This window comes from Melopsittacus undulatus, chromosome 7 (assembly GCF_012275295.1).
Source record: "Melopsittacus undulatus isolate bMelUnd1 chromosome 7, bMelUnd1.mat.Z, whole genome shotgun sequence".
In the NCBI taxonomy this organism is placed as follows: domain Eukaryota; kingdom Metazoa; phylum Chordata; class Aves; order Psittaciformes; family Psittaculidae; genus Melopsittacus; species Melopsittacus undulatus.
In genome coordinates, this window is record NC_047533.1 from 28,023,497 (window position 1) to 28,042,487 (window position 18,991).

Below are 18,991 nucleotides of genomic sequence, written 5' to 3' on the forward strand. Positions count from 1 at the left end.
CTGGCGGGTCGTGGCGAGACAGCCCGGAGAGGAGCCGAGGTGGGGTTAACGGCTCGGTCGGCTGCCGCTTACGGCTGGAGGCACCCCAGGAGCCTGCAGGTCTCACAGCGTCCTCAGGGTTCTCCTCACACCCTGACCGCTACCAGCCCTCACCGCGCTGCCCGCAGCCCCTCCGCCCTGGGCCGGTTACCCCCGCCGCCACTCGCCTCAGCCCGGTGGGGCGGGGCTTGGGGAGAGGCGTGGCGCGGCCGGGAGCGTTGATTGGTCTGAGTGAGAGGGGGCGGTGCTTGTGTCGCGGGCGGGGACGAGAAAAGCGCGGTGGCAGCGGTGGGCGCGGAGCGGTGCGGTGGGCGCAGCGGCGATGCGCCTGACTCAGAGCATGTGCACCATCGCCGAATGCGCGCCCGGCGGGGACGGCTGCCCCTCCGCACGGCCCCGCCTCGTCAAGATCGCGGTGGTGGGGGGCAGCGGCGTGGGCAAGACAGGTGAGGGGGGCGGCGGCGTTGGACGGGCGGCGGGGGGCCGTGAGGGGCGGTGGAGCGCGGCTAACGGCTGTCTGTGCCTGTCCGCAGCGCTCGTGGTGCGGTTCCTCACACGGCGGTTTATCGGCGACTACGAGCGGAACGCAGGTAGGCAGGCGGAGGGGTGGCTTGGCTCCCGCCGGCAGCCGTGGGGATCGGGGTCTCCACGGCCGCTGAGGGGGAAGTCTACTGGGAGGAAGGGACAGCGGCGCTCCAGCCTCTGCCCCGCCGGTGGTTTCCTACCCCTACAGCCGCTCGGGGGGTACCCGGTTTGGAGAGGGGGGGTGCAAGGCATGGAATCACTGAGTGGGCTGGGTTGGGAGGGGCCTTAAGGTCATCCAGTTCCAGTCCCCCTGACACGGGCAGGGACAATTTCTTCTATGCCAGGTTGTTCCAAGCCCTGTCCACCCTGATTCTGAGCTCTGCCAGGGATGGGGCAGCCACAGCTTGTCTGGTTATCCTGTGCCAATGCCTCACCACCTTTATAGTGGGCTGCATCCTGGAAGTTAAAGTACAAAACTTAGCCCTAAGCTAGGTCCCAGGTGTGAAAGGAAGAGCTGAAAGCTGTTGGGGCTGTAGGTGCACTGAATAACCCCCAAGCTGTTATGAGGCTGGCTGCTCACTTAAATTCTGTGCCCTGGGCAGCTCTGGCAGCCCATGGGAACGTGCACATCCACCACAGCAAATACATTGTCCATGCTCACAGCCTCACTAGCCCTATGTTTCACTGTGGTCTCTGACAGGCCTTACTTCATATGGTGAAAATGTTCCTCTTTGAAGTCCTTTAGATAAAATAAGAAAGTATTCTCCAAATCTAATACTGCATTATTCTTGGCAAGCTGAATGCCAACAACTATATGATCTGGACAGTACTAGCTTAATACGCATAATACTGGAGTGTAGTGCAGCAGGAAGTCTAATGTGAATGTAAAATATACACCCATCTGCTGAGGAAGTTACTTGGAAAAACTAAACACACCCTCCTTCCCCCCCAACAAATTTTACAGGCCAGCCAGCAGAGAGCTTCACTAAAGCATGGAAATAATAAATTAAAAGCAAGCTGCTTTTCTGTATTAAAAGCTGGTTATTTTGCATGCTTACCTTTATCTAAGCTAAGACAGTCTTTAAGAAGTGTTTAAGTCCCAGGTTGCACATTATTAAATGCCAAGCTTCCAAACAAGTCAATACAAGATCAAACCCCAGGCTTTTAGTAAAGCCATAAATTTATGGGCTGTTATATATGAAAAGCTTGCAGCACTGGTTCCTTGTGTCATAAACAGCAATGCAACTTTGCGTACACAACTAATGGGCAGCAGAAGCAACTTATGTCTGTAGAGTGCTGGCTGTATTTGTGAACTTGTTGGTGTTCTTGTCAGGTAATCTCTACAGTAGGCACATCCAGATAGATGGAGAGATGGTGGCTATTCAAGTGCAAGATACTCCAGGAGTTCAGGTGAGCTAGATGCAGCCATGAAGCAGCTCTGAGTTTGTGTTTGCTTGTGTGTCTCTCTCTGCACATAACCATCTTGTTATGGTCTTTCTAGAAAGTATTTTGCTGTCCATTTCAGAGTTCAGTGTTCTGTGTGGCAGAGGTGGTAACCTGTGTTTTAGCCAGCCAAGCCAGATGTGTTGGGTGCCTGTAGTATGCTGGTAGTAAAAGAAAGCAACTCACTGTTTCAATGAATTGTTTGTACATTGGAGGGCTTCTGAGTGTCTGAACTACTGGAGTGTCTTGTTCCTGTATATTGGGAGCATTGGACACAAACCCCAAAACAATTCTGTGCATATACAGTGTATGTAAGAAGAAAATGTCATGATCGCTTCCCCACAAGCTTTATAAATGTGCGTGACAAAGTGAAGTCTGTATTGTGGCTGTGCTCATTAGCATGTCACAAGTTAAAGTTATGGATGTATAGACCTGAGTAATGCTGGATTGTTGCCTTTTTGAACTGGGCAACACTCCAGGTCTAAATGCTTCCAGCTCATATCTTTGCTTCCCCAGACTTACTGTCTAGCCAGTTAATTTCCCATTCTATGGGACTACAAAGTCTTTCTCTGCATGCAGAACTACTCAGGTCAATTTTCCATTTGAGTATAGCAAACACCAGTGTTAAATTCCAGCTTTTTGCAGCTGAATCAACATATGCATTTATTCACTGTGCTCAGATTAAGCTTGTACTTACAATGTGAATTGCAAATATATGTATCTGAAGCTGTAAAAAGCTGTTGGGCTTCACAGACTCCTAAAGACAAGTACCTTTAATCTTTTATGACATCATCTATCTAATTTGAGACCATTCATTTTTCAGATCCATGAACACAGTCTGGATTGTAATGAGCAGCTGAACAGATGCATTCGATGGGCAGATGCCCTGGTGATAGTTTTCTCCATCACAGACTGTAAGAGCTATGAACTACTCAGTCACCTTTACCATCACATTCGACAGTTGCATCCAGGAAACACAGTTCCTGTTGTTGTTGTTGCAAACAAAGCTGATCTCTTGCACATCAAAGAGGTGGAGCCTCAGCAGGGACTTCAGCTGGCCAACATGCTGGGCTGTACTTTCTATGAAGTATCTGTCAGTGAAAATTATAACAATGTCTTCAATGCCTTCCATCTCCTCTGTAGAGAGGTCAATAGGCAGCAAACAACCAGCACCCCTGAGAGAAGGAGAACCTCTCTTATTCCGCGGCCAAAATCACCCAACATGCAGGATCTGAAAAGAAGGTTTAAGCAAGCTTTGTCTGCCAAAGTGAGGACTGTCACTTCTGTTTGACAGCAGAGACTCTGTCTTCCCAATGCTTAGCCAGAGACTGAAACCTGGGGTGTTTAACACTGGCACATCTAGAGTCCAAGGCATTGTGAAAGAAGGATGGTTCAGGTAGTCTTCTGCATGGCTATAGGAGTTTTTAAGCATTTGCTTAAAAAAGTAGTCACAGATTAGAAAAGGAAAAGAAAAAAAACCAAAACCTCTTGAAATAGTTCTAGAATGTGACTTGGAGAATGATTATTTTCAAATGGGAAAGGAACTTGTCAGTAAATGAAACAAGCTTTCAGTTTACTTTTCTTCAGTGGTATGGCTTTGGCTTTCATTTGTGCAGAAACAACCTTTTAGCTGTAACTCAACCTGTACTTGAGCAGGGAAACACCCTGAACTGCAGTTCACTGTTAAGAAGTAACCACTTGAGTCTTATTTTTCCATGGATGAAGGACAGCATGATGTATCTGTTTAATTTTGTTGCACAGCAGAACTGTTTATCTCAAATAAGCAAACATGAAATTGCTCTGTAAAAATAAGTGTAAAATAAGTGGATAGGACTGGGTATCAAGACTGTAAACAATGGTCCTTTATTTTTTTACTAGCTATGGTATTGCTGACAACCTGATGAGATTTCTTTGTATGCAAGGGTGTAAACATATCTACTTACATATAACTTGTGGGTTTTTTACAGACTAAAATGATTCAACTTGGAGCTTTTGAGGAATGAGTGTGGAGGTGGAGTCCATTACAGCTGTCAGTATGACACCTCTCTTCTCTCTCCCTTGTGCAATAGGCACAGAAAGAATGTGGCTGTGATTCAGTGTGGTGTGAAGCACATCTGGCTCCAGGCAATGAAGCTGGTGGCATATTCTGAGCTGAGCCAGTCTGTCTTCATCCTTAAACATGTGGCATATTTATATATATATATATATATATATGTATATATACTTTTTTTTACATTGAGCCAATGGAGTTCACAGCCTGAGGGCCTTATATACTTGCACTTTAAAAAGCCGGTTGTGCTTTTGTTTAAACTGTAACTTATTTATTTTGTGTACAGTTACTCCTCCTAGGGAGTGAACTTTTCCTCCTTACTGCCTGGTTCAATATTAAACTTTTGAATTGCATCTCTTCCTGTGTGTTCTGTGTGCCTGAGAAGCAATGGGCAATAATCAGTGAAATGCTGAGACAAAGCTAGAGCTTTCTCAAGGTAGTTAATGTACATTAGCATAAACCACAGGGGGGAAAAGCTCTTACAACAGCTTTACAACTTTTAAGAAATCCTTGTAGGACAGGAACTGAATGAGGCAAATTTCAAATTCCCCAGTGAGAAAGGAAGGGTGTGAGGTAGGTCAAAATCTGACAGAGCACTAAATCTTTCAAGTGACTGCTACTTTCTCAAAACAAACACAAACCAAAAAAGCCCAAACTTTATGTATGGAACTGTATCACAATGAGGAACTTAATCAGAGTGCAAGTCTTCAATTATCTTGTTACTAATACCCTTCCTGAGGAGGCTGTGTATGCTGGGACTAGGACGGCGGCTGCACATGGGCTCACCTGGTTAGCATACAGCTGTAATACCTGGTGCAGGAAAACCCTGACAAGGTGCTACTGCTGATAATCTTTCTGAGCATGAGTTGCTAGCCAAGTGGTTTAAGATCAGACTTGCAAATAATGCTGAGCTTGCTTTTCTCATCTGGGCTTATTAAATCACCAAATACTGCATAGCTTATTAATACAGTAGTAAAGCTGCTTGACAAAGTTGGCTTCATGTTTTCCCCTCTTCCTATCTTTTGAGTATCACTTAGTGTCACATGCAGAGGACTTTGGCACTCCTTGCTGTGGTCCTGGACCTGCCCAAGTGAAGTGGCTTCTGTGCTGTTCCTACTCATCTGATCAGCACACCCCCTGGCCTTTTCCTGGCACACAGGCTATGTGTAGCTGCTACAGCTATTTCCTACAAATCAGCAGCTATTACACTAGGGCCACTGGCAAGACTCAGCTCCGGGCTTTTGTGACCATCTTTCTTCAGCTACTTGAGTACAAGAGGATGTCCGAGTCCCCAGAGTCCATTGCCATTTCAGCTGTGACCCCACTGGCTGAAAAGATTCCTGCAAAGTGTGTGTGGGTGGCTGGATCACTAGTATCTGCCTCAGTCAGAGGAAGTACAAGAGCACTAGTGTCTGCTTACAGTTACACTTCCCCCCTCTCCTTGCTATCCCATACAGCACGCCCTTAGTTGGCCAAGTCAGAAACCTCAGAGCATCTGATGAAAGACACATGAGGGAGAGACCACCAATGCCACCTTCCATTATCACCAGAAAGTAGCAGCAGTATCTCAGGTGTGAGTAGCTGAACTCACTGACCAGCAATGGCCACTGGATGTAAGGGAGTCTTTCTGCTGCCAGCGGGGTGTGGAAAACCTTCTAGGACACCTCCCAAGGCAAAAGGTCTTGGTTCTCTGGGACAAACAAATAAAGTGAAAGAAAAAGGGGTTGCAGGAATATGCAGTCCTGGCGTGTGTAACTCTGTGTACTAGGAGAGAAGGAGAAGATGGATGAGGTTTGGCATTGTGAGAGCATTGCTTTATTGATTACAGAATTTACAAAACATCTATATTCTAAGATTAAACAGTACAGAAGACAGAAAAAGAAACTGGTTATTTGCTTTCAGTTGCTCAGTTCAAACTATTTCTTGAGCTTTTAACATTGCAATCTCATAATAATTCTCTTTTTTTATAGCACAAAGTTCCATTCTATAGCCGTTCTTACAAATTTCTTTTCCATAGAGGTGACATTGTCCATGCTTTATAATTGGTCCATTGTTTCCACCCAGCCACCCAAAAGTGAATTTAGATTAAAATGAACCCTCTTCTGAAGGCCATTATAAACATTTAAGAGAACTTATCCTAACCAATGAACAAAGGTTAAAAAGCTACTTCCCATTTAATCTATTCCTTTGGCATAATAAAGAATGCTCTGATAGACTGAATGTCACTTACAATTTCACATTCTCATCTCAGTGTAAGCTGCAGTCTTAGCATCCTTTGGATGAAGCAAGATGATGCAGCTTTAGAGCTCCACCATTTTACACTGTAATTTGGAAGGCTTGGTGCTATAGGCAATCACAATCACTGGCTGCTGCTTTTTTATCGCAGATCGCAGCAAAGTTTTACAAAGAGAAATCACATAACCAAATTTGATAGCAGCTCTTTTGTGATCATAAATTAAAAATAAAAGCTGTTTTCTAATCTTGCTGCTCAGAAATCTAGCTCAAGACAGAATCTGTGCTGTGGCCTCTTGGAAATGGGATCGTGCTTCTTTTTTCTCTCATTTTGTTTTCTAAATGCATATGAGGGGAGGAATCTTCCAGGGTTATCATCAAACCACTAGAGCCCATATGTCCTCCTGCATAAACCTACAGAGAAGTGTGCCATTACAAACAGCCTTTTCTGCTGGGACTGTGGGTTGAGAAACTAGAGCAGGAAACAGGAATCTGAGAGAGAAGCAGCCACTCAACGCAGCCCTTGAGTACAGCTCTCTGCTTCTTTGACTGGACCAGTCCTGCGATGAGAGCACCACTGGACTGGGAGCTGCTCTGCCAGCTAAATCAGGGCTGTGCTCCATCACCTCTCCGGGGTGTGGGCCAAAGTAAGAGCAGAGGCTGTTAACCCTGTGTAAGGCACATGTGTTTTGCATGGTAGCATGACAGAGAGGGTGGATTTTGCTGGCCTTTCACTCCCTTAGCAGCATTTCAGTCCCTCCAGAAGCAACGCCAGTGAAATAATTAGGAATACTCCAGATAAAAAAAAAAAGTACTGCTTGGGGAGTGCAAATTCATCATCACCTGGTCCTCAGCTGCTCCTTTTCTAGGGAATTATGACAAGTGATCATCTTCACCATGCCAAGAGGGGCTGGGGTGATTCAGCACTGCATGGTGCTATTGTTAAGGAGGGGGGAGTTGTGGATCATTTTGAAGAGCTGCCTGTGAGCTGTGCATGTTCCCTTGCAGCCAGATACCCAGCTGTTTCAGCTGGAGCCATAACTACAGCAGGGCACATGCCATATTTTGTAGGGCTATCGGGAACAGTGACACACCAGGGATTTGATGTTTCCAGCTGAGGCACTCACTCATCTTCTCCACAGATCCTCCCCCATCAAATATCAGTATGAAGCTGGAGATGGTCTGTGGCAAATAGCAACTCAATAGTACTACCTGGTGTCAGGAGCGCAGAGGAGAGCACCATTACCTGAAAGGGGGGGGAAAAAAAACATGTCAAAAGGATCCCAGTCCTAATGAACCGTGGATATGAGGTGTTTGCTTCACCCAGCACTAGGCATGCTGTGTGTTTCTGGTGTTTCCTGACAGGGCAATACAACTTTCTCAGTGAAACTGCTCGCTAATAACTGTAGTTAAATCAGTTTAAGGAGCATAATGACTGGTAGCATTGTACTCTTAGTGAATGTGTGCTTTGACACATTTCTACAAACATCTTACCCAGTGATTTGTTGTGACTGCCATTGTGCTTACTGAGGCACCAGCTGATGAAGCAGGGGTTTCCCTCCCTATAACACAGACTTGAGTGAAAGCTGTTTCCTCACAATTGAAGGTAAGGTGAGCACCAACAGGAATGCTGCCAGCCTGCTGCAGGGAGCCACAGTCCCTGTTCAAAACTCACTTAGGACCAGGCACAGGCACAACAGAATCAATGCTCAGCCTCGATGCTATTGCTATTGTTCATTCAAATTTTTAATCCAAGATGGGTCCGATGAATGGAACTGTTGCTCACTACAACCATGATACACACCCTGCTACATGCAGGTACCTGTTTTAATTCAGTGGAAACCAGTATGCAGGTGCCTAGGATGAAGGCTTATCTGCACTGCAAAGCCAGGAGCAAGTGTGTATGCTCTCGCTGAGTGGAGCTAAGCCGTGGCTGAAGTTGTAGGACACTGCTCTTGCAAAGCCCCAAGCTCAGCAGTATCCATAGGGATTGAAGGCAGGGATGTAGGGGCAAGATTTATTTTACAAATCCACTTGAAAATGAATTTGCTTCTTCAGTGCAAATCTGAGGAGAGGAAGCACAAGCATCAACAACTGAGTATGCCTGTCTATACATTTCCTGTAGCAGCTATCAAACTAGTTGTGCTCTTCATCATGCAGCTTCAACGTGTGACAGTGCTGCATTTCAACTTTTTTTGTTGTTCTTTCTTTCATCTTTTCACTTCAAATAATGAAAAGATCCCTTCTGTACTGCTGATAATCTTCCCCTCACTTCTTCCCTTGTCCTCCCACACAATCTGTGGCAAACTGACACTGATTATCTCTTCTTCTTCCTAAGGCTAAAAAACTCTGTAATTTGCAGATGCCAAAGGCTGACATTGTCTTACTTATATTACATGAGAATCAGACTAAGCACAGTGTGTGCTCATCTTGTTATCACGCAGCTTAAGTCTGAAAAACACGAGGGGACATGTTACCAAAGTTTTCTGCATGTATGAGCCAAACATCAACAATAGCCACTGCCAGATAAAAGCAATTTCTTTTTGGAGTCCCACCATTGAACCCTGAGGGGATTTATGCAACTAATAACAAGTCCAGAGAGAAAAAAGAGATCTGCAACTTTTAACGCCTGAGAAAGGATGCAGATAAATACAGTGGGACTTCGTCTCTTTCCCCCCAGTATCTCTGTATAACCCAGTATATCTGGGCTCATTGAGGGGGATAAATGTGAGTATTTGTTCCTTCATTTTTACAGAGAAGAGGGGAATTGCACAGATAAGTAATGCCCATCTCTTCTCCAGGCTGGTCTTTTCAGGACAGCGTACCTCCTTTGCCGACCTTGTTCAGTACAGCACACTTGTCTTTGATGCTTCACCTGAAGGGCTACCCCTCCTGAGGGCAGCTGAGGTGGAGGAGCCAGGAGCTCCCATCCTAACCCACTGTGCTGCCATGGGCAGCTCCTTCCCAGCAGGGAAGGATGCAGCTAACATCTGATGTTACATCTGGCGTGGTTTCTCTTGCCTGCCTCCCTCAGCCACAGCCACATAGATGGTTGTGTCTGCTGGGAGGAGGGAGAGTGAAACATGCACTCATGCCCTTTCCTGTATTTTACTCTCCTCCTTAAAGTGGAAAAAAAAAGGTAATAGCTTTATTTGAAAGTAGGCTCCACGTAGGAAATACTGTATTCCTTTGTGCTGCTCCGCGAGAAATAAAATTGACATTCATATTGAGACGTGGAGCAGTTCTGTGGATGGAAACATGTGTCTCCCACTCCACATTTAAATGTCATTTGCTTCAACTCCAAACAACTGCTGTAGTAATCAGTGCACTCTGTCAGTTTTTCTGCTGCTCTCCTCAATTCTTTACTTTTGCACCCACACGTCTCTCGATTTCTCCAAGAGCCAATAATTAGTATAAATGTCAGGGCTTTGTTTGACTGGAAGGGACTTGGGAGGTCAGTGTTCCCCGAACCTGATTGCCTGAACACCACTAAAAAGCTCTGTTAAATGCTGGCTCAAGTTAGACAAATGCCTGGCTTTTGAAAAGAGAATAATCCCAAACAGGTGGCACACATTCACAGCTAGAGTGCAGAAATCCAGGTAAATCCAACAAACTCATAACCTCTTTTCTATATGAGAGACTTGCACAACTGCTTCTTTTCTTCTTTCTCTTCCTCCTCCCACCTCTCCCCCAGAGTCCTTTCACCTCTAACACAGCACATTTGGACAAAGGGCAAATGCAGTAAAAGCTTAAAATTCTTTAGGAATCTGCCTCAGAGGGTGACCTGCTGCCAGGGTTAAGCTAAAACAAAGCAACACCAGATCCCATGTCACCACTGTCAAGCCTCAAGTCCCTCTAGAAAGCCAGCTGAAAGCCTCTCTGCATAGTTCTCAACCAACTCACATGTTAACCCTCTGCTTATCTTTCAGGGAGTATTAATACATTTTGGGTGTGGATTAACTTGTCCATCAGTGTGACACAACTCAATCCACCACCATGAGGGGAAAGAATTTCATTTGCTGTTTTGGGGGGATTAGCAATAGGCTAATGGGGAAGAAACACTAAGAAATGGCACTCTTCCTTATAAAATACTGCTTGAAACTGCTCCGCAAAGACAACTAAAACATGGAAAACACATGTCAAACCAAGGGGCTGCTCTGGCTTTGGTTGGCTCAATTTTGTTAATGATTTCTCACTAATCAAAACTGCATTCCATAGGGACTGAAAATAAGATGTTTAGAAGCTACCTGGGAAACCAGAGTTCTGTATATGATGCAGCTGGTTGCACAGCACTTCTCTACTTCTCTACAGTTTCTAGATTACCCTGTATATCTGCACTACTCAGCAGATACCTGATTGGTCCTCTGCAATTAAATGATCTTTACCATCTTAGGTGCCACCAGAGCTCATCCATCCTCCTCCTCTCCCTCCCCACTCCACTCAGATGACAGCTGCTGTAGTCAAGTTCTGCTGCCAGGGAGTGGATGGACAGATGCTACTGAAGCTTCCCTTCCAGAAGGCCAATAGCATATCCAAGGGCTGCAGAGACTTAGGGCTCCCTCCACATCACCTACTTCAGGCTACGTAAGGGCTCTAGTGATCAGGTATCTAACAGAGATAGATGTCTTGGTCCAGAAACAGTACAGCTGTATTCAGGCTAATTTATTTTGCTTCTCAGCAGTGCTAATTGATTTTCTTGGATAATCACCACTGGGTGCCACCAGATGGTACCCAGATCCTTGGCAGCTCCTTCTGAGCATCCCTGCACTCTACCGTAGATGTACTGCCAGGGAACCTGTAGCCTTTTGGACATCAAATATTTTGCTTTATAAAGAATATGACAAAACAAATCTTTTGAGACACAATGAAAGCCCCTTTGGAATAATGCCATCTATTACAGACTATCCAACCTGAGTTTGAAGTTTTATTGCTGGCTCTAACATGTAAAAAAAAGATCTCTGGTGCCTGAACACTTGCTGCCTACAGATGTTTCACCAACAAAATCCTAACACCATTCCTGCCCATGTGGCTGTGGCTTTGTGTAGGTTTGGTACCATTGCTATAGGGAACATTATCTGATGAATTTTCTTAGTCTTTGTTCCCACAGGAACTGTGTATTTAGAGCTCTTTTTACCTGGGTACCAGGTTTGCGTGTTGCTACTAGATCCTTCACCATTTTGACCTCAGAGACTGTGACTCCACCAACCATAAAGATGATCAGAAGAGGATGATCACCAGGGTGAGGGCGATTCACCTATAAAATGAAGGAAAGCATTATTTGTAGTTGCTCTGCTTCAAACCCATGGACTAGCAGTGATCCACTCCCTAGGCTGCTGGAGGAAGACTAATGAGGAAGCTCAGAAATATTCATGGAATGCTGGTCTCTGTAGCAGCTGAGAGGGAAACCAGTGGGGTTGATGCCCTATTACAACTAATGAACTGTTTTCAGGGAAATGGAATCCTCATGGCTTCCAATAAAACTTAGGGAAGTTTCTCATGAGGGCTTTCCCTTCTATTCCTTCATTGTTTCCTCCTCTCTCCCGAAGTGGGAGGAGATTACTTGGCTGGATGCACATGTATGCATGAAGCTTTAAGGAATGAGAGGTAAATTACTACCCAGGAGAAGCAAAAAGTCCAGCCTAAACATGCTAGAATCTCTACCTGCAGTCAGCAGTGGAAAGAATTGCAAGTAATGTGTTTTCACCAGTCTGGCGAATAATCCTTTACAATTCATCCAATGAAAATAAATTGGGTCCGTTATAGTATAAATTCAGTTTCTAGCTTGTTTCATTTTACAGTTTTCAACACATCTATGACCAGGTTATAAATAATCTAGAGAAACTTCAGCTCAAACAAAATACTTGTTTCATTTTTCCCCAATTATCATTAAAATGGCACAAACATTCCACTTCAGTTAAAACTCCATAAACCCACATTTTCATTTTAAATGTGAAGGTAATTCTTTACATCAGTTTTTCTCAAACACTTTTAGAAGTCTGATTACTTTGCTGTTTCACAGTAAACTCTTGATAAAACACACTCCCCTGCCAATGCCTTTGCTCCAGTCAGTGGAGCCCACTGTAATTGCAAGTCACATCACCTTTGAGTATAAAACATTCCAAATGCTTGGCTGCAAAAAGTGGCAATGATAACAGTTTAATTTGCTCTTTTTTAGACTCTGCCTCCTCTCCTTCCACAAGTGCAGGTTTTCAACAGCACTCACTCAACAGCTTGAAAGTGGTCATTAACCTGTGTTTGGGCAGAGCAGAGCTCCTTTGCTTTCACCACCAGGGCAGCTACCTTTGATCCCTATGGCTCCGGTTCTGAAGAGCACAGATCTTCTATTCCTTCTCTGTGCCTGTCCTATATTTAGTTTTTGGGCAGCTTTTCATCCTGGAGCTCTGTCAGGCTTTCTGACTGGCAACCTTCAGAAGACACTCTTCCCTTTGAAGCAAGCATGGGGAGGTGCCTGCTCTCTCTCCAGGCTACCTGGATATTGTTTACAGAAGGCTCCCTGCTCAGTGCTGCTTCCCAGACAAGGAGCTTTTAAATGCCCCGAGAGTCTGAAAGCAGTACAAAAAGCCTTAGACAGATGTATTAGTGAGCTGAGTATTTGTGTATTGGGTGTCTATTCTTTCAATCTTCCCCACTTTGCCAGCCATCTTCATTGAGCTGATGGCACAGATAGCATATATACTGCAACTCATCAGGGTGTCCTGCAGTTCTGGTGTGATATTGAGCAATTTTCCATTTACATCAAAAGACCAATTAAATGGATACACCAGAGCTTACAAAGACTTTCTTTATGCACTTTTTTGCATCAGACTTCTTGCTTCTTACTAGCTGCATATAACACAGTGTCAACCACAAATGGAAAAAAGTCCATTCTTATTACAAACACCATGAGAAGTTGAAGTAAGATCTAAATATTAACTTACAAAGCAGTCCAAATAGAACTATTACTTGTTAAATATCAGAGTATTTCATGCCGTAATTGCTGTAAGCAGTGACACAAGGTTAAAGAAATAACTGCTCACAAAGATGGTGAGGATAAAAGTTGATAAAATGCTCTGCTATAGTACTTTGAGGTAATACATGAATTAGTGTTTTATTCCTTTCCTTGGCTCTTTGCTCTTTCTAACTGTATTGTCAGAGCAAACAGCTCCATTCCATTTCATGAAGCTTCTGAATGACACAAGACTTATGCAAAGAGCTTGAACTTCAGCGACTTGATACTGAATAAACCCTCTATTTCTTAATGTCTTTCCTAGTGACAAGAAAGTGATAAGCATGCGTGCATAACACTGGACACGCTGAAAGGACACCCAGTATAAGGATATTAATCAGAAAGCACAAGCTCTCATGGCAGTACTAAAGAGAAAATGTCCTGACAAATCATTTCCTTCAGTCAAAATAAACCTAGATCCAAACACATGGTGCCTATATAAAACTTATTATTTTTCAGAAGACTAAAGTTCAAACCACAAATTCCAGAAATGCATATTAAAAATACTATTAGGCATGCAAACTCTAAATTAAATTAGGATTGCAATGAAAAGGGTCCTGGAATCTGTAATTTTGTTACGCTATGCACAAGTGTTTTGAAGGAGGACAATACTCTGGGTACAAAATATTTGGCTTTGTTAAGAATGCAAGTTTCTGCCAAGATTTTTTTGTTTGATAATACAACCACCCAAGGCTCTGTCTTTTGAAGGAACTGGCTGTGTGTAGCTAAACACAACTAATTTCTGTAATACAGAAGAAGAACTGAAATGGACTGCAACAAAAGCAACCTGTTCTGGGACCCTTCTAAAGTTTGGCTGTTCTGGGACATTTCCAAGGCCTCTGAATCCTTTTTACTATGAAATCTGAAGTTTGCAAAGATTCCCAAGTACAATTCACTTTCAGTTCAAAATGCCATGTATTAAAATTAATTTGAACCGTTATCTCAGGCAATTAGAAAGACTAACCAAGAATAAAGCAAAGCCATTACATCAAAGAGAGGGAGTCCAAAGGAAGAAGGAGGCATGGTTCTCTGAGTGTCCCAGCTGGACATCAGGCCATTCTCTCCAGCTCTGAGCCCACCATACTGCATTTCCTCTGGACAATGGTGGTTAGAGGGCTCTTTGCTGGTGTGTCTGTATGGAGGAGATGGAGAGGAAAAGATGGGAAAGTGGGATAACAGCGGGCAATAAAACTCTAAAACTGAAGCAGGAAGGGGCTGGAGGACAGGTTTGCTCTCATGGTTCACAAAACAGCCTTTTTTTTCCTCTGAGGAAAGCCAGCAGAAAAAACCTTTACTGTCCCATGAGGGCTAACTCTGCCAACCAGGACACCAACACCAATGCATCTGGTATTCTTGCCAACTAGAAACCAATTAATTTCACTGAGTAGGTGGAAAAAGGGAAACACGTTGATCACCAGAACCCAAACTGCTGTGCAAGGCACTTGGTATCAATGATAATAAGCTCAGATCATTATAAACCACATGTGGTCTCGAGCAGCAGTCAAAAGAGGAACTCTTGAGGCAGGGAATCCTTTTCCCTTAGCTTCAAAACAAACACATCTGCAAGAGAAATAACTTCTGGATAAGAGATACCTTTAAAAGTCTGGTCTCGATGAACACATCTGAGCCTATTGCTTACCAAAGCATGTTTATGTGAGTTGGCATTTATATTCAGGCATTGAGGAAGAAATAAAAATATAAGGAAGCTCATGAAATGATCACTGTGCTGATGGTGCAGTTAAGTGAAGAAGATCCTCTTGTGTAAGAAATACAGGTTGGTCAGAAACTCATCCAAGTAATAACTGACCACTTGCCAGCAAGCCAGCTACAAACCAAATGAGTAAGCATGGACACATTATTTATGAGGTATGTAACTATGCATTCTACACAAGATTCACTTGCTCATCTGTTACATATTCCATATAGCAGCGTATTTGTCTTACTAGCAGAGACGCAGGTACTTACACGTGCATATTGCCATAATACGCTTATGTGATACTTGCACACAAATTATTAATAAGGACAGAACAGACCTCAAACTAGCCAAAGGTGTCAATGTCTCCATCTAACTATTTAGACCTTCTGGGGTATTTCTGTTCCTTATGTTTTTGTTTTGGTTTGGCTTGGTTTGGTTGGTTTGATTTTGTTTTTTTTTTTAAAAGGACAAGCTATGTTCCTGCTAAAAAATAGCAAAAATCAAAGGCAATGAAATAAATACAATTGTGAGACTTACTGGTAAACAAACCCAAGCATTTAAAAAGTGATTGTGTGCCAAGCTTGTTTACTTTATTTGATGGTGGAACATCTGTGTTTTCTTCTATTTTTGGAGTGTTGGCATGAATTTTTTCAGTACTGATAAACGAATGGAAAGAACATTGGGTCACTATTTCTATAGCTATCCTCCTCTGTCTTAGGGCTTTATCATAAGCTATGAAGAGCTGAGAATTTCCATTTAGAAACCTAACTGAATAGATTTTGGAAATTCATTTCAACGGTGGGCAGAGTTTCCTGAAAACAAGCACTGGATTTTAATCATATCTGATTTTGTGCTCGAGATGAACTTCCTCTGAAATAGCAGAAAAAAAAATCACTTTGTTATTCTGATAGTATGTTCTAGAATAGTACCAGTATCACAGTCAAAACTATTTTTGTCTCCTGCCTTTAAATGCATGGCAGGCCTAGCAGGTATTTGCACAAAACAGAACTTTTTTCCTTTCTATGACCATAGAGTCACAGAACAATTCAGGTTGGAAGGAATGTTTGTAGCAATTCCAGTCCACCTCCCTGTCCAAAGCAGGGCCAAGTCCAAAATTATATGAGGTTTCTCAGGGCTTTGTTCAGCCAACCTTTGGATTCTTCAGAGATTGAGAATCCACAGCCTCTCTGGAGTTAACCACTCTTAAGGTGGATGTTTTTTTCTTATATCCAGTTGGAATTTCCCTCACTGCAACTTGTGTCCACTCTCAACAGTCTGCTGATGCCTATTCTGTGCTGAGGGGTAGAAGGTAAAACTGGAAGAACACTCGGCACAGTACAGAAGCTTACTGTATTCATAACCATCGTACTGATGTGGTTTGATGTAAATTCAGGTTTGTTTTCAATGGAGAACTCAGGATATGCAGTAAGGCAGAGCTGAATGTACAGCATGCTAGCTACTCCACAGTTCATCTCTGTAGCCATTTAATGAACAGTAATTTGTAAAGCAGAGTAAGCTCTTGCAGAAAGACTGTCTTAAAACCTGCTAAGAGCAGAGAGAAAGCAATTTCTGACTAATAGGCTTCCTTCCTCCACAGTGCAAGTTGAACAAGATGAAGTTATAGAAGACACTGAATATGGATCTTCCCTGATGACCTTCCTCCCCTGTGAGACCTGAAGGTTTATACTTCTTTTGTCTCTCGAGGCTGCTTGGTGTCCTTACAATGTTTTGATGAAGTGTCTTGTGGAACTGGGACTTGCTTATCCATTAGCTTGTGAGGCATCTCTGAAGAGCTCCGAAACCTATGTGAGGTAGGACTTCTCCATAGCAAGACTACATTGCCTCTATTCCCTGACCCCCTGCAAGGATTTAACTCTCCTAACCACCCCTTAAATTCTGCTGAACAGTATCAGCTCAAGTACATAAAACCAACTGCTGCCATATGATTCCATGACCTCAGGAAAATCTTACAGATGAGCTTGGGAAGCCTGGCTTACCTTCATGAACATGCTAAACCCAGTTTTAAGGAGGTCAGTGAGGCCTGATGACATATGCTCAATATCAACAGGATCAGGTCGATCAGGATTACAGATCTCTTCCACTACCTGTTTCAGCAGTGGTTTGTAAGAAGCCTGCACAAAAAGAACAACACACTGTGAGTGAAACCGCTTAGACTTGGTGCTACTGCTCTTCTGAACATTTTATTTCCATGAAAGGTAATAAAAATAATCATCCTGGAAAAGAAACCATTCAGACAGTTTAAGTATTATCAATGCAGTAGTGGCCTTTGTGACCTTGACCATAAATGGTGTGCACCAGCTTAGCATCGAACTGAAAAGACTAGAATATAGCCACACATTTACTCTGTCCCATGTGTACTGTATCAGTAAAGGCAGGCAAGGATGAAAGGAGCTTCTAGTTTCTCTGGAATCTTTTTGGAGAAACGGCTAATAATGGGGATGACACTGTTGCCCATCATGCACCCATACCTTATTCACTTTGTAATGATTTTACAACCACCTAAACAAAGGTTTTTAGGAGGGGTTGATTATTAACTACTCATGCCTGTCTACAGGCATATCAGTGGGGCTCAGAAGAGGCCAACCTGCCTGTTTGTCCTTCATAGGAGAGCAGAGCTAAGAAATCCCTGTTAGTCCTTCAGCTTTGATGGCCAGGGCACTCTACATAGTACTTCCACCTCTGGAAAACCTGCAGAAAAATAGGCCAAACAACCTCATCAATATCACATATCTCAGCTTCAGAGAAGTTAGGGACATGCTAAACATACAAAGGTACAAACGGTTAGCATCTTGGAAGATTAGCTTCCAAAGAATTCACCATGCATCTTCTTCAGGGTCCACAAAGCTTCAGGGCTGAGTATGAATTAGTAGCCTAGAGATTGTCCCATTTCCTTAACAAGGTTTAAACCACTTTGTCATCCTAAAAAAGTTTCTAAAATAAAAAATTTTAGGGATCTGTGGGAAGATGCTCTTTAATGAAAATTCAGCCTTACTTGGTTTACAGAGTTTTGTTTTGCTGCTTTCAACTTTGCCCAAACTGCAATGGAACCACAACTGTTTCAGGAAGTGTAACAGCCTTAGAAAATCAGCAGCTTTCAGTTTAGCACATTTGTTTTCCTTTGGGACTAGCCCAGGTATACATCATCTCCTAGATGTCTTAAGGCAATTGAGTATGACTTCATTAATTTTGTAATGATATTATCTACAAGAGACATCATACAAGACAAATGAAAAATGGATGGAAAATAAAAAGCAAACCATTTGGCCTGAAAATTTTCTGGAGTAATTGAAGAAATGTTTTTCACCCAACACTTTACAGTGAGAAAGAAAACTTACAGTTTTTGAATATAGTCCTGTCAACAAAGATTTATACAACTCTTCCAGCAATTCTCACAACATGTGCATAATTTTTAATTGAGCCAACAAAGCAAATTACAGCAGACATGAGCTGCAGGATCTTTTAGGAGAACATGCCAAGATTTGTGTCAATTCTAGTCACGCAATAAACAACTGTTTGAAATACACATGCAGACATGAAGTCTTATGTATAAAAATCTGTTTAATATCTTCACAGATGAGGAACAGAAAGACATTAGGAATGAAATAGTTTTTTTGAGTAGAGATCAAATCACAGCTAAATAGAGAAGCTTTGCTGCATGAAATTAAAGGGAAAATATTATCTGACTTCAGACAAAATTATGTACTCAAAAGATGTTAAAAACATGTTACAGTTTTGCATGTCTGAATTTACAGCACCCAGACTCAGGGCCCTTTAAAATGACCCAGTTTGGCTACACAGATACTGAAAGGCAGGTAATATGGTCACCTATCTTGGTTAGCTATGATAGTTTCAAATATTTTATATTTTTTTATGACTTAAAATTAATCTATTACTTTTTTTTTTGGACTTTTTATTTCATTTTTTTTTGTACAGCCCCCAATAGCTGCATTGATTTCTAACTCATAATGAAACTTTAATC

General features: G+C 43.0%; 2 protein-coding genes across 2 annotated transcripts in view; one reads left to right on the forward strand and one right to left on the reverse strand.

Annotated features, from left to right (window-relative positions):
* The first annotated feature begins 303 nt into the window (after window positions 1-303).
* RASL11B (RAS like family 11 member B) lies at window positions 304-4,410 on the forward strand. The gene is made up of 4 exons (XM_034065029.1): window positions 304-485; window positions 573-629; window positions 1,898-1,974; window positions 2,831-4,410. The coding sequence occupies exons 1-4, from the start codon at window positions 362-364 to the stop codon at window positions 3,296-3,298; spliced, it is 726 nt and encodes a 241-aa protein (XP_033920920.1). The 5' UTR covers window positions 304-361; the 3' UTR covers window positions 3,299-4,410.
* Window positions 4,411-5,844: 1,434 nt separating this feature from the next.
* Window positions 5,845-18,991, reverse strand: part of SCFD2 (sec1 family domain containing 2) — a 191,707-nt gene continuing 178,560 nt past the window's right edge. Inside the window, exons 7-9 of the mRNA XM_034064956.1 lie at window positions 16,989-17,123; window positions 11,424-11,543; window positions 5,845-7,535 (exon numbers count right to left, since the gene is read on the reverse strand). Coding sequence (XP_033920847.1) covers window positions 7,443-7,535; window positions 11,424-11,543; window positions 16,989-17,123 — 348 coding nt within the window. The 3' untranslated portion in view covers window positions 5,845-7,442. The remainder of the gene's footprint in view (window positions 7,536-11,423; window positions 11,544-16,988; window positions 17,124-18,991) is intronic.